Below are 24,929 nucleotides of genomic sequence, written 5' to 3'. Positions count from 1 at the left end.
TTTAAACTGATTAGGTTGTTTTACGAGGTGAGTGTTCACATACACTTTAAAAGGTCCTCAACTAGTGTTAAAAATCCAGTATGTGAATAAAATAGTTTGTTGACATTAAAACCCCCCCAAAAAAGGACATTATTTCTAAATTCAAACTCAACAGAAACAAAAGATATTTTAGAACTCCAAAAGTCAAGCAAAGGAAGGGAAGTTTACTTATTTGAAATCTAAAATGTTTTTAAATCCAAGTGAGGTTATTGATGAATTCTTAAGGCTCCATATACACGGGACGTTTGGAAAACACTTCTGAACGATGGAAACTGACTGCTTGAAAACATACGTTAAAAAACGTCTGTTTAGCCGCATTTGCATACCACTTTTATGCGCGTTTATGTGCGATTGTGTTTAGAAGCGTTTTTTAAATATAACATCAGGAGACCTTCCAAAGTGCCCAGAATACACTGAAAAATAGTAAAACATTACCTATTTCATACATTTTGAGAGAAATAGAGAGAGTAGAAGCAGAGAGATCAGAATGTGTTTTGATGACCTGCCTTTTCTGGCTGTATTCACTATGGATCCCATCATGAGCATAATGCAGCACATTCTACCATTTTTTCCGTCACGCAAAACCTGGAACTGACTGTGCTGGCGTGCTAGGTCCTGTAACATCATTCAGCATGACCGTTTTGGTGATGGGTCAATGATGGTCTGGGGAGACATATCCACTGAGGCACACACAGACTTCTACAGGCTAGACAATGGCACCCTGACTGCCATTAGGCATCGGGATGAAATCCTTGGAACCATTGTCAGACTCTACGCTGGTGCATTGGGTCCTGGGTTCCTCCTGGTGCGCGACAATGCCCAGCCTCATGTGGTGAGAGTATGCAGGCAGTTCCTGGAGGATGAAGGAATTGATATCATTGAATGGCCCTCACACTTGCCTGACATAAATCCAATAGAACACCTCTGGGATACCATGTTTCACTCCATCCGACGCTGTCAGGTTGCACCTCAGACTGTCCAGGAGCTCAGTAATGACCTGGTCCAGATCTGGGAGGAAATACCCCAGGACACCATCAGTGGTTTCATTAGAAGCATGCCCCGACATCAGGTATGCATACAAGCACGTAGGGGCCATACAAACCACAGATTACCAATTTTGAGTTGCTGCAATGAAATTTCAGCAAAATGTACTAGCCTGCATAATTTTTTCACTTTGATTTTCAGGGCGTTTGTGAATTCAGTCCTCTGTACGTTGATCATTTTCTTCAAACAACGGGGCATCCTTACATTCCTAACACAATACCCATTCCATATCAGCATAGATATCCAGCATGATATTTTTCCCCATTGAGATCTGATGTGTTTTCAAAGTGTTCCTTTAATTTTTTTGTGTGTGCGCATTTTGGTTGCATATTGAACGGTTTACCTGGAGTTCCGCTGTTTAGAGCAGTGTATAACACACACACACCAGTATTGAGGTGTAATGTTTGGGGGGGGGGTATTATGATGTGGGGTTGTTTTTCAGTTCCACTGCAGGGAACTCTTAAGGAGTCAGCATACCAAGACATTTTGGACAATTTCATTCTCCGAACTTTGTGGGAACATTTTGGAGATGGCCCCTTCCTGTTCCAACATGACTGTGCACCAGTGCACAAAGCAAGGTCCATAAAGAGTTTGGGGTGGGGGAACTTGTCTAGCCAGAGTCCTGATTTCAACCCGATATAACACCTTTCGGATGAATTACCTTTGGGATGAATTAGAGCAGAGACAGAGAGCAAGGCCTTCTCGTCCAACATCAGTGCCTGACCCCACAAATGCGCTTCTGGAAGAATGGTCAAACATTCCCATAGACACTCCTAAACCTTGTGGACAGCCTGCAAAGGGTGAGCCAACTCAATACTGAACCCTACGGACTAAGATTGGGATGCCATTAAAGTTCATGTGTGTGTAAAGGCAGGCGTCCCAATACTTTTGGCAACAGAGCGTATATCCAATGCACGTTTTCCTCCCTGCTTTTTGGTTAACTGCTTCCTGACCGCCCTATAGCAGAACTACTGCTACAGAGCGGCAGGGCTGCGCAAAATCACACATACATACATACACACACATTATATATATATATATACACACACACATTATATATATATATATATATATATATATATACACACACACACATATATACATATATATATATATATATATATATATATATATATATATATACACACACACACACACACACACACACACATATACACACACACACACACACACTACAGATCTCTCCCGTTAGCTCTAGCACGTTGCTTTGTATTACTCTGCATAGCAGAGCAATACAAAGCAGGATGCTTACACAGTAAAGCACACACAGACAACATAGTAAAACAGCGCACAGTTAACCCTTTGATCGCCCCCAGATGTTAACTCCTTCCTGCCCAGTGTCATTAGCACAGCGTCAGTGCCTTTTATTAGCACTAATCACTATTAGTGTCACTGGGGAGGTCAGTGGCAGTTAGTCAGCGCCCTTCCGCCCCCCAGTGTCAGAATGCCAACCACCGTCCTGTTATAAGTCGCTGATCGCTGCCATTACTAGTAAAAAAAAAAAAAAATCCAACACACACACTTTTGTTTTTTAGCAAAGACATGTAAGCAGAATACATTTTGCCCTAAATTTATGACGAAATTAGATTTTATTTTACTGGATATGTGTTATAGCAAAAAGTCACAAATATTGGTTTGTTTTTTTTTCAAAAATTGTCAGTCTTTTTTTGCTTACAGCACAGAAAATAAAAACAAAACAAAAACCCAGAGGTGCTCAAATACCACCGAAAGAAAGCTCCATTTGTGGGAAAAAAGGACAAAATTTCATTTGGGTGCAGCGTTGCATGACCACGCAATTGTCAAAGTAACTCAGTGCCATATCACAAATCCTCTGGAGGGGAAGTGGTTAAAGGAATTTGAAGAAAGAAAAAAAACCAAAAAAAAAAAACCACGTAATTGATCACTAATCAGTTTAATATTTTATTTTTTATAATATCTTGCCTTTTGTAAATTTGAGAAATCTAAAACCATAAAACTCAAACCATTACAGAGCACAAAAGAACTACATACCTTTCAGAAACCGAACATGGTTTAGCTGACATTTTTGTTGAGCACGACTTGTGGAACTGCCCTCAAAGAGCATTGACTGACAATGTTTTCCTGCAATTTTCGCAGAATAACATTTCAAATACCTAATGTGAATATTTTACAGTGCTGCTCATATGATCTTACAAGGAATCCTGTAAAACCAGTTAGCGTTTTTTCCAGTGCTTCAGTTTCTGTATTTTAGCGCAAAATAAATAAGCAAAACCAATAGTTTGACTTCACACCTATTACATGCAGCTTGTAGAAACAGAAATGCATCGTAATCAAATTTGAAAGGAAATTTTACGGTTTGACAAGTTGGATATCTATTTACTCACTGCAACCTAGCCTTTTAAATTTTACAAAAAAATTGGGTAATGTATTGCTTTTTGTGCCCTAAAATTAACTTAAGTGTATTTTTTACTAAAACCTTTTTGATACGATCATGTGACATAAAAAATTAGAACTACTGCTATTTTATTCTGTAGGATCTCTGATTTCAGAAAATATATCATGTTTGGGGGGTTTGTGTCATCTACAGGCCTAAAATGATTTTTTAAACATGTGCAAATAACGAAAAAACAGCTCTGGCAACAAAAAGGATATAAGATAAGCCAGACACTCCCCTTTCCTGACGAGCAGCCAATCAGTGCTCATTACACTGCAAGGTCTCTCTATTCTCTGCTAGTCCCTGGGTGTGGTGCTGGAGACGGGGGGGTGGGGGGAGGAGATAAACATATACTTAATATACTTATATAGCGCCGTCAATTTACGCAGCGCTTTACATATATAAAGCCCGTTTTGTTTTTAAAAGCCCCAGACATTACTTAAAGCAGATTTAAATACAGTTTTGGTTACAATTTATGTTTTTTTATTAGGACAAGCAGATTGTTCTGCATCTGAACACCAAAAACAAAAAACATGGTTTAATTTGTTTTTAATGTTCAAAGCTCACCCCTCCATCCATGTCTCTATCCTTTATTTTGCTAAGAAATAACACTGACCACCCCCCCCCCCGCATTTCTGGCTGTGGTAATCTTCAGTAAGGGAAGATAATTAATGTAGCAATTACTTCCTGTAATCCATCTGCCCTTAGCTCAGGCCTGCAGGCAGGTGGGTGTGCCTAGCAAAAAAAAAAAAAAAAAAAAAACCCTCCTCCCTTGTAAGCTCCTGGGATGTATTACATTATTTTCCTAGGCATGGAAACTAGGAAGCAACTGAAGAAATGTAACAAAAAGTTTAAGGCCTGGTTCACGCCAACGCAATTTTAGTGCTTTTTTGCAGAATTGCACTACAGTCCATTGAACATGGTTTCGTATGGGACACGTTCACATATATGTTTTTTGAGAAAGGGTCAGGGACTTTTTTTTTTAATTGCAAAAAGCAGCATTTTTGCTACAAGAGAGTTCAATGAAGAAGCTGCTGAAACACATGTAGTGCGTTTTACCGCGTTTTGCTTTTTTTTCCTACCCAGCAACAAAAATTTTTCCACTTTAACAAAAAAACAAACCAGAAACCAAAAAAATGCAAAACACGGTAAAAACATGGCAAAAAACGCTTGAGAAAAATCAAAGCACAAAGCATGCTAAAAACATAAAAACTAATCAAAAGCGAACTACATAGGTGTGAACCAAGACTAAGACCCTGTTTACACCACATGCAGTCCAGTGCGTTTTTTTTCTGCACCAAAAACACATTGATAGGTTACATGGTTCCCAATGGCATAGTTCACACCCCTGCAGTCAGTTCCAGATAAAAAAAAAAAAAACAGAGTTAGACTTACAGGTAACTAATTCTCTATAAAGTCTTCCAGGGCAGCCCTTGAGACATGTAGTTCCTCTCTACAGGACAAGAAACACGTAAGCCCAGAACCTAGCCCTACCAGCGCCTGGTCCATTTTGAAAAATGTTTCCTGCGGAAAGAAGATCTTCCTCTCCACCGAGGAAATCTTGTATCCCATATAGGCCTTCTGGGCGGGAGTCAAGTACAACTTGTCTCTGTTGCTAAGCCACCCCAGATTCTGGAGGACCAGAGCTCTACAGCTCTATCAGCTTTTGATAAGAACTGGCCAAGAAGAGCAAATTGTCCAAATAGGGAAAAACTGTAATAGATTTCATTCTTAGAGGGGGTCAAAGCCTCTGCTAGCACTTTAGTAAAAATTCTTGGTGCTGACGCTAGACTGAAAGGTGGAGCCCGACACTAGAAGTGGTGGATCTCCGACATGATTTTTACTGCTATCTTTCAGTATTTCTAAAACGCATGGTGTATGGGGATGTGAAGATATTCGTCCCGTAGGTCTAGCGTGGCCATGAAACAATCTGGATAAAGGATGTTCCTTACAGAGAAGATTGATTCCATCCTGAAGTGCTTGTTCCTTATAGACCAATTGAGAGGGCACAAGTTTAAGATCAGGCAAAATTTGCCTGACTGTTTTTTCACTATGAACACGTGAATAAAATCCCATCTCCTGCTCCTTCTGGGTAACCCGAGTAAGGAATTGTTGATCCACAAGGTCTCCCATTAGGCCACACAGAATCTGTGCCTTCTCCCGATCCCTGGGAAGGTTGGTAACTAGATACCTGGAGGGGGGACTGGAGTGGAACTCCAACCTGTACCCCTTTTCTAAGTCTAAAATGTATGGAAATTGAAGCCCACTGAGGAAGAAAGGTCCTCAGTCTTCATCCCACTGGGCCGTTCGAGTCATGGAGACTTGTTGAGGCCCCGAGGATTGAATAGGATCCCCCTTTCCCTTACTTTTCTGTCCTGTCCAATGTTTTAGGGTAGACATCTTTGTCTTGCTGACTCTGCATTTTCTAGCCACGAAAAAAACCTTGTGGGGCAAGACTTTTTTACCCTCAGGAAAAGCCTTCTTATCCACCGTACGTTCCAAGGCCTCTTGGAGGCCTGAACCAAAAAAGTTATCTTCTGAAAAAGGTAAGGCACAGAGGCGCAGCTTGGATGCTGAATCACCCAACTAGGTTTTCAACCACAATGCCCTTCTTGCCGAATTTACTAAGGCAATAGATCTTGAGGCTAGTTTGACCGATATGGCAGAAGCATCTGCAAGGAAACCTACTGCTCTGAACAGCAAAGGAAAATAATTCAAAATCTGTTGCCTGGAGGTCCCTGCCAAGGGATGCGTCTAACTGAGTAAGCCAGCACTCAAGATTTCTGGTGACACAGGTGGCTGACAAAGCTGGTTTTAAGCTGATGGAGGTAGAATTCCAAGATAGTATCAACCAGAGAACTATGAAATGGAAAACCCCAGCCTTCTTTGCATGTAGACCTGTGTACATGAGGTAGTGCTTAGATTAATGAACATCCTCCTCCTCAATTTCTAAGGCTTCAAAAGAGCTTTAAGGAGGTCATCTACATCAAGGGTCAATTTGTACCTAGAACCCCTGGAGGAGTAACCTTCTCTATCCTCTCCCTAAGAGTCTGACCCTGCCTGTGAGGAAGCATGGGATCTGGGATCCTCTTCCGGATCTTACTCCCCCCAGCTGAATGACTATGCTGCTGGAGTTGTACCCACAGACTGCGTCAAGAGCACCAGAGGCATCTGCATTTTGTCTAGCAGGGATTTAAACGACTGAATTGTAGTCGCCACATCATCCTTAATAAAAGGAGGACTATATGACAGGCCGTAGATGACTCATCCTTAACTAGGCTATCCACACAACTGCGGCAAAAGGGCTTCTCCCATGTTGTACCTAACTTTGCCACACAAACTACTGTACACACTTCCTTTTGGAAGTCCGATTCTGTCTCTTGTCTTGGGCTTTAACCTACAAGCAAAACATAATATAGAGTCTAATAAGCTCAGACTCCTACACTCCAGACAACCCTGTGCTGGGGGAAGAAAATAAGAAGCGTGCCCCACCACCACCTGAGACTCACAAAAAGCCCTCAGAGACTGGGAAAACCACCCCCAGGATCAGCAAGAGGGAAAACAAATCGTCCCCAAGTCTATCTGAGAGGAGCCGGTGCCCAAGGAACCACCAGGGTCTGCCTGCTGGGGGGGAGGGGCAGCAATTTCCATTCCATTCCTGTAGTGAGATGGCCATAGCCTCTGCTAGGTCTTCCATCACACAGCACCGACCGCCCGAGAACACTGCTGCCTGCACCACCGTGGAGACCGGAACCACGAGTCCCCGGCGCCCACTGATTATGTAATTCCAGCCGGAATTTCCAGGAAACCAGCTTGGAGAGCAGCCTACTCCACCTACCTTAAGTCACAATTAACTTCACCTTTCCGCCCAGTGGAGGACGCCGAGCTGGCCAGGATTCTTCAGCTGTGTCAGCTGGACACCAAATCAGTGGGCTTCTCTCCCCTGAGGATTTGAAGGCAACAAGAGCGCAGCCCCACTCCTATTCTCTAATGGAGTGATTGTGCAAGGCGAGGAGGAGGTAACTTTCTAAATCAGGAGCTATCAGCACTGCCCTTGTGCCAAGGGCTTCCACACAGGTTCTTAGATGTGCATCCTAACCTTTCCGGAGGAAACACGAATACTGAAGAGGGAGGCCTTGGAGGTACACCTTTTAAAGTTCTGGGCTTATGTGTTTCCTGTCCCAGAGGGAGGAGATCTACATCTCAAGGGCTGTCCTGGAAGATGGTTTTGAGAAAAGGTAGAACAAGCTGCATTTTTTCTGCACCAAACTGTACTGGAACGCATTAAAACGAATCAGAACGCACATGTCCTTATTTAAGTTGAAAAAAAAGGGAGGGTAAAAGAAGAACCAGAAGGAATCAAAAACACACCGGAATGCGTAAAAAATGTGCATATAGAAATTAATCTAAACTGTGTTTCTATGGTGTGAACCAGCACTAAAACAAGTATATGGTATAGCAGGCCCATATCAGGAATATGAAATGTTGTGTTTACCCTTTAAAGTGCATTTAATGTGCTTCAATGTAAACTACATGCAACAGACATGGTATGAATCCACCCTAAAGCGGAACTATACTCCCCTTCTATCCAGTGCTGTGGTCTCTTAGAGCTCCCCACCGACCGCTATCATCATCGGCTGAATAGGCTTCCGGGTACTGATCTTTGGCCAATTTCATTGACCCGACTGAGATGATGTCACTCCTGTGCATGCGCAGGTCATTCATTTTGGCATTGCTGAAATATGTACACTGAGCTGTGCACATAGCTCAGGGCATACAAGCAGGTAATAGGATTTTAATTCAAGAGATACATATGATGTCTCTAAAGCATTAGAATCCTCCCTGTCCTGAGTTTGTCAATCAGAGGAAATTTAGAAGGAATGCAAATAGTATTTCATGGCATTGTATGAAATTAAATTTTCTCAACCCTTTCAGATACTGCTCCTCATCACAGCACATCCATCTCCATCCAACTCACATTCCCAACACAGCTCATCCCTCTCTAGCAAACCTCATTGCAGTGTAACCCTTCCTGACCAGCTCACCTCCTTTATCAAGGCACATCTTTACTCAAACGCATGCCATTCATCTCAGTGCATCAGTTTCCATCCACCTCATCCCCCACCCCTCCATCACAGCGCATCCCTCCTGAAGAAACTTGTCGTCCTACCATTGTAGCACATCCCCAATAATGTCCCTTTCACACGAACGGTCCACCTATCAGTTTTTTAGGCGGACCTGATCGGACCCTCCATTCACCCAGGTGACCAGCAGGTGTACACACACCAACCTCAAATTTAACCTGCAAAAAGAGAGAGTGTCAAAAATAAAAAAAAATAAAAATAAATACACACACACACACACACACACGCACACACACACACACACGGAAGGGGGGGGGGGAATCAGCCCCCCCCCACCTAGGTGGATTGAAGGGCAGTCAAGTGCACACAGACAGCGGAGTCCATTCACATCCAACTGTCCATAGAGCAGAACAGACTCTATGCGTGTTCGCTCTCCATAAACTGAGTGGACAAAGTACTCTCATCTGCCTGCTCTGATCAGTGTCCAGATCCCATACTGATCAAAGTGGAGTCTGCAAAGGGCCTAACTTTTTTTTGTTTTGGTCGGTACCCATAAAATCTCCCCATTTCCCATAGCAATACCAAAATGTTACTCAAAAAAAATAAATAAAAATGGTGATAGTTTAAAAAAAAAAAAAAAAAAAAAAAACCACCACAACTGAATGGAGACATTGCCCAATACATTTTACAAGATGCCAAAAAAAAGCTTAGCCACATAGAAACAAGCAGAAACCAAACACTAAACACATGATCAAGAAACCGAATTGCATAACAGCCCAGGAAGTACACAAGAGAGTGACTGTACTATGGGACAGTAATCTTTGACAATGATCCACAACAATTAAAGTGACTTTACAAGCCTATTCAGACATTGCATATTAACCACTTCAATACAAGCCACTTTTACCCCCTTCCTGCCCAGACCAATTTTCAGCTTTCGGTACTCTCGCACTTTGACAATTACTTAGTCATGCTACACTGTACCTCAACAAAAAACTTTTATAATTTTTTTTTCGCAGAGATGGAGCTTTATTTTGGTGCTACTTAATCACCGTTTTTTTTTATTATCTGCAAAATAGTCGAAGGGAAAAAAAAAAAAAACAACTCTGGACCAGGGCATCACTGAGCTCCTGGACAGTCTGAGGTGCAACCTGGCAGCATCGGAAGGACCGAAATGTGATATCCCAGAGGTGTTCTATTGTATTTAGGTCAGGCGAGCGTGGGGCCTATTCAATGGTATCAGTTCCTTCATCCTCCAGGAACCGCCTGCATACTCTCACCACGAGGCCGGGCTTTGTTGTGCACCAGGAGGAACCCAGGACCCACTGCACCAGTGTAGGGTCTGACAAAGGGTCCAAGGATTTCATCCCGATACCCAATGGCAGTCAGGGTGCCACTGTCTAGCCAGTAGAGGTCTGTGCATTCTTCCATGGATATGCCTCCCAGACCATCACCAAAACAGTGATGCTGAAAGAGGTTACAGGCAGCATAACATTCTACGGCTTCTCCAGACCCTTTCACATCTGTCACATGTGCTCAGGGTGTACCTTCTCTCATCTGAAAAGCACAGGGCGCCAGTGGCTGACCTGCCATTTCTGGTGTTCAATGGCAAATGCCAATCGAGCTCTATGGTGCCGGGCAGTGAGCACAGGGCCCCCTAGAAGACCCTCAGGCCACCCTCCTGAAGTCTGTTTCTGACTGTTTGGTCAGAGACATTCACACCAGTGGCCTGCTGGAGGTAATTGTGTAGGGCTCTGGCAGTGCTCATCCCGTTACTCTTTGCACTGATCCTGCTGATGGGTTAAGGACCTTCTACGGTCCTGTCCAGCTCTCCTAGAGTAACTGCTTGTCTCCTAGAATCTCCTCCATACCTCTTGAGACTGTGCTGGGAGACACAGCAAACCTTCTGGCAATGGCATGTATTGAGGAGCCATCCTGGAGGAGTTGGACTGCCTGTGCAACCTCTATAGGGTCCAGGTATTGCCTCATGCTACCAGTAGTGGCACTGATCCTAGCCAAATGCAAAACTAGTGAAAAACAATTGGAAAAGATGAGTAGGGAAAAAAAAATGTCAGTGGCCTCCACCTGTAAAAGCTGAATGTTGTTTATTAATGAGCTATTTATACTGTTGGAGGTTTTTTACATTCTTGGCAGCCAAGTTCCTGCTGTCTAACATCTTCTAGGCCAGTTCAAAAAGTTTTATTTACACCATGTTCTGCACCTTACAGGTTTCAATAGAAATGTATTGAAAGTGAAAAATACTGTCAAATTTGAAAACAGCGTGGCTGTGCGCGGCTCTGCCTACATGGCGGCATCATTCATTCACGGACTTCTGTGAATTAATGAACTGCAAGTGCCAACAGCCTTAGAAGCTGTCGGCTTGTAGTTTTCAATGAACTGCCACAGCGCTGTGGAGAGCCGAGGTAGTGCATTCAAGCTTCCTGTCAGAATATTTGCTTGGCCGTACATCCCATACGGCTAGGAGATAGTCTGACAGGTCTGCAGGAGACCTGCATGGCATCAGCGAACTACTGATCGCTGGTGCAATGCTTTACAGGCTCCTTTGGACAAAAATAATAAAAAAATGCACATTATTATTTTTGTCCAAAAGGTGAACTTATCCTTTAATCATGGTTAAAAATAGCTGCATCATCAGGGGCGGACTGACAACTCATGGGGCCCCCGGGCAATAGGGGATCATGGGGCCCCTCTGTCCTTGCCCAAACTCAAAAAGCCTACGAAAAAAAAACCCAAAACAAAACAAAAAAAAGGTACCAGGGGCATCTCATGGGGCCCCCTACTGACCCCGGGCAGTGCCTGAGTTTCCAAATGGTCAGTCCGACCCTGATCATCATTTGTAACTAATAGCTACTGTTCATTTTGTTTTTCCAATCTTAAAATGATTGCCAAAACCTCTACTGCTAAAGACAAATGTCAGCGTCAAATGCCTTGCTGCACTGAGATCACAAGCTCAATTCCTAGCAGGGGCCTGGAAAGCTATAATGAGCTCTGTAGCTTTATCTTGGGCAGCTAGTGAACAATGTATTATTAATTGCAAAACATTAAGAGATTGTTCACATTTATTTGGAGACCAGTGTTTTCTGCACTAGAAAGTCTGTGTTGTGTGTGCATTTTTTCACATTGGAGCTCACTGTTTGTCCTTGTATTTCTATGCACTGCAGCTGAGCTGTCGTACATAGGAATTAATGAAATGTCACTCTGAAGAATTAGAACAAAAAATAAATAAATAAAAGAGCAAATCTCCACCCAGAGAGTGTTCTTGTAATGGTAGTGTGAAAAAACCCTAAAAAAAACCCTAAAGCCTGTACACCACTTGCAGTTAACATATAGTCATTTCACACACAAAATGAGATTTAACAATGGTTTAACTACTTACATGAGGAAGTAGATGTAAAAATGCATCCCCACTTAAAGTGCCAACTGCCAACGCCACCAGGAAACTGAGCAAAAATTTGAAGAACACTTTATTCATCAGAGGAACCAGTATGATTCCCAGCAATGACAACACACTTATAACAGTAATTGATATAAAGCCACCGACCCATGCTGTGGGAAAAAAAAAAAAAAAGAAGAAATAGATTACCAGGCTTAAAGATGCACGAATTGTGAAACAAAAATCACACATTTAAAGTGTTACTAAACCTAGGACCCTGCATTTACTATATCTGGTCTTCCACAGTACACAGAACATGGAAATGCAATTGTTTTAGTAAATATAAACTGCAAAAATACCTTTTTCTCATTAGCAGTTGGAGCAGTCTTGTGACTTCTATCAATGTCCAGCTGAGCACTGGTTAAAGCTTGTAAGGAGAGTTCTCATTGTCCTATGACTGCCCTATAAGGCTACATAACCCCTGACCCTCTGTTTAAACAGTGCTGATTGACCCTGTGCTGATCACATGCACTCTCCCAATAGAAAAAAACTCTAGCACATACACACTAAACTGAGCATGTGCAGAGTGACTCCAAAGACTTATCAGAAAAGGAGACAGGGACAATGGGAGAAGGGGAGGACCAGAGAAGCCAGGATCAAAGAGCCTTTTTACACAATGCAGAGGATTAACCCCTCAGGTTCCACAGTGAGTATAACAAGCATGACTGACTGCATATACAGACGGATTTTACTGTTGTGGGTTTAGTAACACTAAGTATTAAAGTCACCAATTACTACAGCTTAAAGTGAACATGTGCTTTGCCATGACTGCTACCCCTCTCTGCCAATCCCTTCACTGGCTTCCACTAACCCAACATATAAAATTAAAAATACTAACCACAGCTTACAAAGCCATCCACAACACTACCTCTAGCTACACAGCCAACCTCATCCGCAGATACCGCCCAAAATTGCCCACTCTGCTCCTTCCAAGATATCTTCCACTCTAGCTCCCTCATCGCCTCCTCCCATGCTCGCCTCCAGGACTTCACAAGAGCCTATCCCATCCTCTGGAACTTCCTACCACAGCATGTCCGGTCAGCACCCACCCTGCCTGCCTTTAGGCGATCTTTGAAAACTCGCTGCTTCAGGGAATCCTACCCCACCTCCACCTAAGAACTGTACTTGAATCACCTCCACCTGATCATCCCCCTCAGTTATCACCTTTTGTATCACCTCCCCCTTTCTTTAGATTGTAAGCTCCATGAGCAGGGCCCTCACATTCCTTCTGTACTGAAATGCATTGTAATTGTACTGTCTTGTAAAGAGCTGCACAAACTGTTGGCGCTATATAAATCCTGTATAATAATAATAATAATAATAATTTCATTTATTTAGGTTTTATTTTCTACAAAATATTTATTACACATTTATACAGTGCCAAACATTTATGCAGTGCTATACATATTGTACATTCAGGTTTCATATGCATACATGCACATGGGTCAATTTGGACAGGAGAAATTAGGCTGGCAGGAAACCCACACAGGAGAACATGAAAAGACCAAGCAGATCGTGGGGATTCAAATCGGGGACCTCAGTTTCACAAGGCATAAATGATTACCCTTTAAAGTAGACACCCTATGCATCTTCTTTATACCACTGCAGAAAGCACCATTTAAAAAGGAGAAGTTCACCTTTTAGACAAAAATAATAAATGCACATTTTTTTGCAGTTAAAAAAAAAAAATGTGCATTTATTATTTTTCTCTATAGGAGCCTGGAAAGCATTGCACCAGCGATCAGTAGATCAATGATGCCATGCAGATCTCCTGCAGACCAGACAAGAAGCTTGAAAGAACTACTACGGCACTTCACATAACTTAAAGGGGGGTGGCGTCCGGCAGCTGCAGCTATGGGAACATGTTACATGTTCCCCTCTAAAAACACGTTCCCAAAGGTAAACTTATCCTTTAAGTTATGAGTACCTAATTTTTCACAGACTACAGATTTCCCCATGTGACAACACCAATTGGCCAAGCACTGTCACTTGGAGCAAGTCACATACTCATTTGAACCCGAAAAAAAAAAAAAACAAAACAAAAAAAAACAACTGGTATTTCTGTTAGCTCCAACACTGAATGGAGCAGTAGGACAGCAATTCAAAAAAGGTAACGTTATACAGGTAAGGACAGGAGGTTTAAAGGCCACGTCCGCCTTATAAAAAAAAAATTAAAGTATTAAATACATCCATATTTTCAGCAACAAATGTGCATTTATTATTTCTGCAAAATAAGCCTGCAAATCATGGCAATGTCAGGCTCCTGCAGATTCTTCCTCCAGTTTTATGTCCATGCAGACTTTATAGTAGAGAGTTGGAAGAAGTTTCAATGAAATAGGAGTGAGGTGATCGCCACATCTGTGTTCCATTAAGAACTACAATACCATCTGCTGCAGTGGCAGAAGGGACTTAGTTTACTCATAGAGCTCTATAAATGAATGATAAAGCTGTGTAGGTGGAGCCATGAACAGCCACAATCATTTCTAATATGACAGCTGCTGTGGGGAGAAGAACCCCAGCATGCTGTAAGGGGGGGGGGGGCGCATTTTGTGGTTGTAGGGGACTGCTTGGAACCACATCCCAAATACGGGTGTTCACATGTAACAAGGTCTAAAAGGTGGAGTTAGCCTTTAAAAAAAAAAATCTGAAGCCAAAACTTTTTTTCTTCATTTTGGATAATAGGAAAGGTATACAACTGCTGTCAGTTTTTTTGCCATCAATATTTCATTAGGGAAGTTACCTTGCATTTCCTGTCCTATAGATTCAACAGGAAGTGAGAGGATCTCTTTCCAATGTGAGGAAGACATCTGAAGTTTTCCCCTATATTCCTGTTCTGGTAACACCTCACAATTTTGGATCTACATTCAATTCTATTCCTGGTGACTTTGGTGATCAGAGCAGTATGTTAAATCTCCCTAACAGGAACACAAACAGAGATAACCTCACAGTTGTCCCAACCCCTCACCACCAGATTGAAAAAAAAATTACCTTTAGTTATACTTTAAATGAAAGAGGTTATAAACCAGTGCTTTTTATTACAGAAAAAAGATGCTGCAGATTAAAATGTTAAAGAGGAATGCCAGGAATATATGCACTTACAGTATTCATGGGCTGGCTTTTAAGGGGTTAAGTCCAGTGAGGTGTATGCCACCTCATGGACTTACCTCTTGTGTACAATGTACACTTTTACAGAGTGCCAGAGGTACAGTTATGTTTCTGGGTCTTCAGGTTTCCAATCCTGCAGCTGCAGAGTCATTTGCAGCCACTCTGCCTGCCCCTTCTCTCTTTCTATCCAGTCATGGAGCACTTTGTATTTTGTAAACTCATTTGCAAAATACAAAGTATGCTGTGAATGGACAGCCAAGGGGCAGGCAGAGAGGCTGCAGTGTAGCACAACTGCATCTACTGTCAGAGTGATGGGAATGTTGCAATAACTCCCCACAGTGCTCAAAATGAAAAGTTAAAAGGGATAAGTCCACGAGGTGGCATTTCCCTTTTTGGATGTATCCTCTTATAAAGCCAACACATTTGTAAAAGTGTATACATTCCTGGAGTTTTCTTTAAGATAATGAAGCAAGTTGATCACAGTGGCCTTTTTCTTACCATTTTCTCCAGCTACTTACCTACTTTCACAGAATATACACCATGGCTACTTTCAGCCATAGCTTCATCAGCAGCTTCCTCAGGAGCATTAATTAAGCAGGACTTTCTGTCGATTTGATTAATAATAGCTGGGCAGATGTATCTAAACTCATCTACATCAAGCATCATCTGCATGTCCATTCCATGCAATGTCAGCAGACGTGAGGCATTTAAACACTACAAGAAGAAAAGACAAATTACATTCAATTCAAAGTGAATTTACATAGCTGTAATCATATGGGAACTGGAATACCATTTCTAATTCATATAAAAGAAAGGTGAAGAAAACTAAAAAAAAAAAACTGTGTGTATGTATGTGTAATATATATATATATATATATATATATATATATATATATATATATATACATATACACACACACACATACACACACATACATACATACACACACTCTCTCCGATATAGCTTTAAAAAAGGCAGCAAAAAAGTGAATATGGAGAAACGTTCACGGAACAGATCAAAGGATCAAATGCAGACCGGTTCAAGAAACTAAGTCTCCCTGGAAATGAGGGAATGTAGCTGAGCACGCTGAAAGTCTCTGAAGTGATGTGAGAGGTTTGTTTATTGGACACCATTAGAACGCATCCTGAAAGATTGTGCAAAGTTCAGATCTGGAGGAGCATTCTTGCCTCAATACAACTGCAGGCATGCACTGGGTGTCCCAGGTGGAGATTTCAATTCAATTGCAATGTATTCCAGGAAGCAAGGAGATTCATTGCCAGGGGTGGACTGACAACTCATGGGGCCCCCTACTGACCCCGGGCAGTGCCCTAATTTCCAAATGGTCAGTCCACCCCTGTTCATTGCACATACAGTGCATCCAGAAAGTATTCACAGCGCTTAACTTTTGTCACATTTTATGTTACAGCCTTATTCCAAAATGGATTAAATTCATTTTTTACTCAACATTCTACAAACAATACCGCATAATGACAACGTGAAAGAAGTTAGTTTTGAAATCTTTGTAATTTTTTGAAAAATAAAAAAATAAAAAAACACCACACACAAGTATTTACAGCCTTTGCCATGACACTCAGAATTGATCTCTGGTGCACCCTGTTCCCACTAATCATCCTTGAGATGTTTCCACAACTTGATTGGAGTCCACCTGTGGGAACTTCAGTTGATTGGACATGATTAGGAAAAGCATAAACCTGTCTATATAAGGTCTCACAGTTAACAGTGCATGTCAGAGCACAAACCAAGTCATGAAGACCAAGGAATGGTCTGTAGACCTCCGAGACAGGATTTTATCAAGGCACAGATCTTAGGAAAAAGGTACAGAAAAATGTCTGCAGCATTGAAGGTCCCAATGAGCACAGTGGCCTCCATCATCTGTAAATGGAAGTTTGGAACCACCAGGAATATTAGAGCAGGCCGCCGGCCAAAATGAGCTGTCGAAGGAGAAGGGCCTTAGCCAGGGAGGTAACAAAGCACTCAATGGTCACTCTGAAAGAGCTCCAGCGTTTCTCTGTGGAGAGAGGAGAACCTTCCAGAAGAACAACCATCTCTGCAGCACTCCACCAATCCAGGCCTGTATGGTAGAGTGGCCAGATGGAAGCCACTCCTCAGTAAAAGGCAAATTGCAGTCTGCCTGGAGTTTGCCAAAAAGGCACCTGAGGGACTCTCAGACCATGAGAAACAAAACTCTGTTCTGATGAAACAAAGATTGAACTCTTTGGCCTGAATGCCAAGCGTCATGTCTGGAGGAAACCAGGCAACGCTCACCACCTGGCCAATCCCATCCCTACAGTGAAGCATGTTGGTGGCAGCATCATACTGTGGGGATGTTTTTCAGCGGCAGGAACTGGGAGACTAGTCATGATCGAATGTAATGTACAGAGACATCCATGATGAAAACCTGTTCCAGAGCACTCTGGACCTTACACTGGGGCGACGGTTCATCTTTCAACAGGACAACAATCCTAAGCACACAGCCCACATATCAAAGGAGTGGCTATGGGCCAACTCTGTGAATGTCCTGGAGTGGCCCAGCCAGAGCCCAGACTTGAACCCGATTGAACATCTCTGGAGAGATCTGAAAATGGCTGTGCACTGACGCTCCCCATCCAACCTGATGGAGCTTTAGGTGTACTGCAAAGAAGAATGGGAGAAATTGCCCAAAAATAGGTGTGCCAAGCTTGTAGAATCATACTCAATGACTTGAGGCTGTAATTGTTGCTAAAGGCGCTTCAACAAAGTATTCAGCAAAGGCTGTGAATACTTATGTACATGTGTTTTTTTAAATTTTAACAAATTGCAAAGATTTCAAAACGAACTTCTTTCACATTGGCATTATGGGGTATTTGTTTGTAGCATGTAGAGGAAAAACAATTAATTTAATCCATTTTGGAATAAGGCTGTAACATAACAAAATGTGGCAAAAGTGAAGCGCTGTGAATTCTTTCTTGATGCACTTTACATGGGGTGAGAGCTGCATTGCCCTGGTAGACCATTTCAAACTTGCAACGTATATATACACATTAGCAGGTCTTCAAGTGGCTAGTTGTCCTTGTTACAAGTATCGCTAAGACAGCAAGTGATGGAAAATCCCAAATTTTACAGTTTTTACCAAAACAAAAAAAAGAGAGGGTAATGCCCTGTTCACAGCTGGGAGACACTGGCAATTAGCTGAAGGCAATAGGCCCCATTGAAAGCAATAGGAGGTTGAAAATCCCACAGCTAATCACAGTTGCTTATGGACAGATTACCTGTGGTGAACGGTCCTGGATACAGACTAACACCCCGATCACACCAAAGTCAACTTTGAAATCGTGCGACTTACAGTGAAGTCACACGATCTCAAAGTCGGATGACATGCCAATTTCAGGTGAGATTTGCAAGACATCTGACACAGATGTCTATGCAAATCGCACCAAAAGTAGTGCATGTGCTACTTTAGAAATCAGTTAGGCTCCGACCAAATTGGAACCGCACAGACATGACCAATGTAAATTGCAGACAATAGGGTGCAACTTGGCATGCGATTTTCAAATCGCACGCCAATTCGCATCCAGTGTGACCGGGGACTAAATGAGTGATCACTTAAAGTAGCTGTGATTAGCTGCGGGAGCGGTCAGCTCTCTTACTTTCAACAAGGCTGCCAACTGCAGCTAATCGATGGAAACTCCCATGTGTAGTCCCTAAAGGCCGCATTCAGAAGTGTGAATGGAGCCTAAACATTTAAATGAAGACAGCTGTTCTGTCACTAGACAAGTGAAATAGGACCAGAAGTGTTGAACCATCTCTACTCCATACAAAACTAAAACAAAATAAAAACAAAATAAAGTGTTGGGATACACAAACTTTAGGAACCCATTCATACCATACTGAGAAGCAGTATGCCTCAAAATGAACAAGCTGCAATGCATCTTCTAAAACACTGCATATCTGATGTGGTGTGCTGAGATTCATTCATTACAAAATGAAGGTCACCATAATACACTAATGCATATGATGTGCTACTGCAATGCATGTGTGTGAACAGGCTATAAAGCCGGCCATACACCCACAGAATTTTTTTACATTTTTCATCTGCCAACGGCCTGGGATCAAATTGACTTTCGTTTTCAACAAAAATCAAGATTTGAAGGAGCAGGATTAAAAAGGTTTCTCAGATTGAACAAAATTAAGTGATCATGGTTTTCGTTCAGGGACAAAAAAAAAAAAAAAAAAAAAAGAAAAACACAACAGATAATGCAAGCTGGAATTCCACTCAAACAGCAAGTCTGGATGAAACTGTAAAGTGGTTATAAAGATTGCTTATAATAAACACGGCATACTTACCTGCTCTGTGGCACTTGCTGCTTGCTTCCGAGCCGACAGAGCATGGCTCAGCCCACCCCTTGCTCACTGGCTGTGATTGGCAGCAGTGGGAGCCAATGGCTCCCCCTGCTGTGTCTCAGCCAATGAGGGTAGAGAGACCAAGGAGAGCTGCTCTGGTGCACATCACTGGATTGAGATCGGGCTCAGGTAGGTATTAGGGGGAGCTGCACACGGATTAGAATAGAATGCATGAAGGTAAGCCTTCAGCCTTTACAACCACTTTATGAAATTAGTTGACAACAATGGTAAGAAAGAATGTTCTAACAAACGATTTTAAGGAATTCTGGCAAAAGCTTTTGGGGTTTACCCCCTTCTAAAATCTAAGCAGTACTATTCAGACTTGAAAGGAGGTACACCCCAAAAGCTTGTCCTGAAAATATAACTGTATAAGCTTGTTCACATGGTAAAAGCAAGCACTTGAGATGTGGAAAAAGGAAATCCACAATTTTGTTGCCACCAGAACAGGAACAGAGGGGAAATCTAAAGGGGACACTAGTTACGATGACAACTCACTTTGGAGGGATTGCCTCCCACTTCTTGCTTTGAGTGACACAGTTGGCAAAAAAAACATTTATATATAAAACTTTTTCTCTAAAGCAGGCCATCCATAGGTGGAACTCCCAAAAAAAAATTGGTTGTTTATCACTCATTTTCCAACATGCCCGATAAACAAAATGGGGAGGAACCACGAAAATCGGCCGGTGCTGTTTTGACTCTGGGGGGGGATGTGTTCCTGTACCTGCCCACAGGATGTTCTGGGTGCTGAACTGCCCAAAGTCAATTGGACTAGGACCGGCTTGAATCACTAAGTCAGGGATTGAATTTCCAACACCAACGCATCAGTCCGATCGCGACAATACCAATCACTGTTCAGCTATCGCGATCCAGCGACACAACCATTTCCTGCATTTTTCTGGCATTCTACATAGTCCACAAATACAGTTTTTACATACCGATGTAGCCCACAGAGTGCCCAATCAGAAGGAAGTATTTTCATCTCTCTGCAACTAATATTTTAGCTTTTATGAGAGATGAAGCCTATTCCTTTGATCTCCTGATATACGTCAAAGCTCTGGTCTCCCGCTGTGTCATGAAGCCAACCTGTCTCCAGTCTTTTCCTTCCAGGTTTCCCAGAAGGTGACAAATCTTATTAGCACCCAGGTGTCACTTCCAGCCTGAGGAAGCTCTCTTTTCTGATGCTAATGGGTGACCATCTGTCTCTGAATACCTATGGCTGAATATTTCTTTAATGACAAGGAATTAAACTACATTTACGATTACATATTGCTAAAGGTCACATTTCAGCTACTCAAATCTGTACATTTATGTTACACCCGTCCCAACGGTTTAAGGAGTAAAATACCAGGACCTTGGCATTCTGGCCCGACGCAAAAAGGTCTGTGACGAAGACCCCCACTTCCCAATGATCTGGTAAATCTGCCAACTGAGCACCCACTCGGATTCCCTCAGCTGCCTTCTGCTAAGATAGTCTGCCACCTGGTTTGAATCCCCATTCAGGTGGACGGTGGATAGGGAGGCTACACTGGCCTCGGCACAGGTGAGCAGTTCCAAGGCAAGGGACCACAAGATACGCCATGACTGAGGAGTTGCCCGAGAGAACCTGCATGTGAGTCCAGGAGTCTTTGAGTGTCACCCTGCATAAAGCGCACTTCTTTTTAGCCCCAGTGTGGTTTAGGCTTCTCTCTGGTTTGCATCTAAAAACAGCACAAAAACAGGCTGCCCATTAAACCATAGCCATCCTGCTCCCCCCCCCCCCTGCATACTTTCCGTGCAGCACTTGGCAGGGCATGGGAAACTCCTAAGCTGAGACCCCCCCACCCCCTGCCCCTCTGACCACCAGGAGGGCTGAGGACACCCCCTGGAGCTAGGGGCCTAACAGTTAGGGGAAGAGGCTCCTCTGAGTCACCTACCCGAGACTAGCTTGTGCCAGCATCACCTGGTCCCTTCGCTCCGGACATGGCTCGTAGTGGTGGTCTGTCCCGGGGTCCACGTGGCCTTCCTGTCAGGATGCAGCTCCCTGCATCAGCCCAACTCCATTCCACACTTCACAGGAACTGAGGCCGGAAGCCACGTCCCAGGAGGAAGTTCTGCTCCTCAAGTGGAAATGACATCCCCCCTCATCCAGCCCGGCAAAGCTTCACCGCAAGCATCAATCATGATGGGGCGGTACCTCTCCTCTGGGTCCCCCTGGATGGGCTAAATGCAGGCGCCCAGCACTCCTCCACAGGTGGGGGCAGGGCAACAGGAGGTAAGGGACACCCCCCTCTGCCCCCAGAGGACTGACCAGGTGCCTACCTCCCCACCTTGGGAGGAACGGCACACAGACCGCACACGGCCCTCCCTGTCTTCCAGGCACAACACAGCCCCCTGGCCACCCTGGAAGGGCTTCCAAAACATGTCTCCCCACAGGAGGAAACACCATTACTGAGGTCCTAGTGGGGAGGCCGCACTAATCTGGGTGGAGGTGGTGTTTCCTCAGGTGGGGAGGAGCCCAGGTCTGTCAAGGGTGCTGTCCTGAAAGATGGGGAGGGGAAAAAGGGCTATGAATTTTATGAAGGGAGGCAATGCTTAGCAAGGGATCTGTGGTCAGTACACAGTGGGGCAGTCTGATCAAGCGGGAGACCTGCAAAATAGCAGCAATTAGTAGCAGCAACTACTTGATTGTCAGGGGTCCTCCTTGTATGAAATAGTCATAGTTATGCTGGACCAATGCAAAAAAAACAAAAAAAAAAAAAAAAACAAAAAAAAAAAAACACAACACAGATCATACGGAGCAGTTCACACCACAAAAACACAATCCAGATCTGTTCTGGATGCGTTCCTGCATGCACCTTTTTAACAGGTTTTTGATGTGTTCCAGACTTTTTTTTTAATTTTTCCTGTTTTTTTCACTTTACTGGGGTCCGGTGAGTTTTTGATGCAGTCCAGTACAGTTCTGTGCAGGAAAAATGCAGCATGTTCTTTTTTTTTCTGGAACCGAAACGCAATAGAACTGGTGTGAACAAAGCCACTGATTACCATGTAACCTACTTTCTATGTGCTTCTGATGCTGAAAAAAGTGCACTGGAATGCATGTTTTGTGCACCGGCCCTAAGCCCTGGTTCACAGTGATCGCAAGTGATTCACACAGGAACCATACCGCATTCCTGTGCAAATCACATGCGATTTCTGTGCGGTGCAATTTGAGCCTTACATTTTGTATGGTTCAAATTGCAAAGCATCCATATGAAAAATAGTACAGGACCCTTTTATTCTTCAGCACCAGAACCAAATCACATGGGTGTTCACACCCATGCGATCCGATTCCACACATCACACCATGTTTTGCAAACTAATTTCAGGGTGTTGTTAAACCTAAAATATACACCCGCAGTAGTTCGCATGAACAAGGTGCAATTATGATGCGCTTTGGAAATCGCACAGAAACTGGTGCGAATTCCACACCACATCAGTGTGAACCAGGGCTAAGGGCCAGTTCACAGTACATACGTTTCAGTGTGTTTTTTTCTGCATCCAAAACGCACAGAAAGTAGGTTATATGGTTGTCAATGAAGAAGAAAAAAAAACATCAGCGCTTGCAGTTCCAGTGTGTTCCAGGAAGAGTAGGGTGATCAGCTCCCAGGGTGATGTTTCTGTGTGCTGGGCTCTCTCCAGTTCCAGTGTGTTCCAGGAACAGTAGGACGATCACCTCCACTTCAGCTCCCAGGGTGATGTTTTTGTGTGCTGGGCTCTCTCCAGTTCCAGTGCGTTCCAGGAAAAAAAAAAAAAAAAAAAAAGTAGAACAGGGTGCATTTTTCCTGCACAGAACTGAACTGGAACATAATAAAATGCACCAAAAACGCACATATCCCCATTTAAATTGAAGAAAAAGGGAAAAAAAAAAAAAAAGAACCGGAAAGCATCAAAAACGCGCATACAGAAACGCATCCGGAACGCATCTGGACTGTTTTTCTAAGTCACCGGTCACACCGCCGTGATATAAAATCATGCCATTTCAGTGCGATTTCTGAAGACTTTATTACTACTTGTGCAGATTTCCAATGATTTCTTGCAATTTGCTGTGCGATTTCCATTACATTCTATGTGTGTGAAATCGCAACAAAACTGCAGAAAAAGTAATGCAAGAACTACTTCAGAAAACGCGCCGCAGCCAATCACACGTTAGGACACTGACATTCACTTTCATTAGATGCGATTTCAATTCCCAAATCACACCGGTACGACGGGGCACTACCACCCTGGATACACCGCGTGTGACTTGCTATGCGATCTGTCATGCAAGTTGCATGGTAAGTCGCACCCTAATGTCCGCAATTAAAGCGGGCACATCGGTGCGATTCCGACTCGGTCGGAGCCGCACCGATTTCTTACATAGTGCACACACGACTTCAGGTGCGACTTGCATAGACACCTGTGTCTTACGAGTCGCACCTCAAGTTGGGATGACATCGGACTTTGAAATCGTGAAAAGCGTCACGACTTCAGCGTGGGATCGGTGTGAGTGAGGTGTAAGTGTCCTTGGTGGGTGATGATCCATGGAACAGTAGGATGATCACCTCCACTTCAGCTCCCAGGGTGATGTTTCTGTGTGCTGGGTTCTCTCCAGGCTCCTGGCTCCCAGAGGTGACATGTCTCTTCTCCCTCCTCTCCTCACATGTGGTGGGGATCGGAGGATGAGGGTGGTGACGATGATGATGATGGTGGTGGTGGTGATGATGCGGATCCTGATGATGATGAGGATGGTGATGATCGTGGTGGTGATGATGATGTTTGTGTACAGCGATGCTCTTCATCCTCTCCTCCCCCAGACTGCGGAGCAGCTGCCGGAAGCCGGACACGGTGAGGCTTTGGTTATTCTCTCCATATCTCTGGAATAGGAGAAGCAGGTTATGACGTTGTGCCCTCAGCGCCAGCACAGCGTCCACCCCCGGAGATACCGGGCTAGAGGCGGACACCTGGCCGGCACTCGGGCTCACCGTCTCCCCGCCCTGCGGAGGTAACGTGACGGTGACGGCGGCCTCGGTCCCGGTGCCCGGCCGGCACATCACAGCGGCCACACACACAATGAACAGCGGCCGCATCCTTTCCCTCGTGTAGTCTTTCTCATCCGCACTCTTGGAGACAGGGACACGCCTCCATACTTTGTGACATCACGCCGTGTCTGCCCTGTCACCGGATAGGGGCGGGGACTCGAGACTTGTCGTGGCCCTGCCGTACAGCCCCGCCCATGTGGTGAGTGCTGATTGGGTGGAAGCTTGTGTTCTAGCTGACAACCCCGGGGATCAGAAGAAAGAGAGGGATCACCATATGTTTTATCCATATATCTGCAGATACAGACGATTCTTCCTATATCAGTCTTGAACG

At 43.7% G+C, this 24,929-nt stretch overlaps 1 protein-coding gene across 1 annotated transcript in view; it reads right to left on the bottom strand.

Annotated features, from left to right (window-relative positions):
• SLC39A6 (solute carrier family 39 member 6) overlaps nucleotides 1-24,707 on the bottom strand; it is a 53,666-nt gene extending 28,959 nt beyond the window's left edge. The window contains exons 1-3 of the mRNA XM_089660795.1: nucleotides 24,122-24,707; nucleotides 15,679-15,874; nucleotides 11,999-12,168 (exon numbers count right to left, since the gene is read on the bottom strand). Of these exons, the coding sequence (XP_089516921.1) occupies nucleotides 11,999-12,168; nucleotides 15,679-15,874; nucleotides 24,122-24,646 (891 nt within the window). The 5' untranslated portion in view covers nucleotides 24,647-24,707. The remainder of the gene's footprint in view (nucleotides 1-11,998; nucleotides 12,169-15,678; nucleotides 15,875-24,121) is intronic.
• Between the last annotated feature and the right edge of the window lie 222 nt (nucleotides 24,708-24,929).

The sequence above is a fragment of the Staurois parvus genome, unplaced genomic scaffold, assembly GCF_062004578.1.
Source record: "Staurois parvus isolate SC_StPar_1 unplaced genomic scaffold, SC_StPar_1.0 ptg001275l, whole genome shotgun sequence".
NCBI classification, from domain to species: Eukaryota; Metazoa; Chordata; class Amphibia; order Anura; family Ranidae; genus Staurois; species Staurois parvus.
This window is presented reverse-complemented; position numbering and strand designations above follow the sequence as displayed.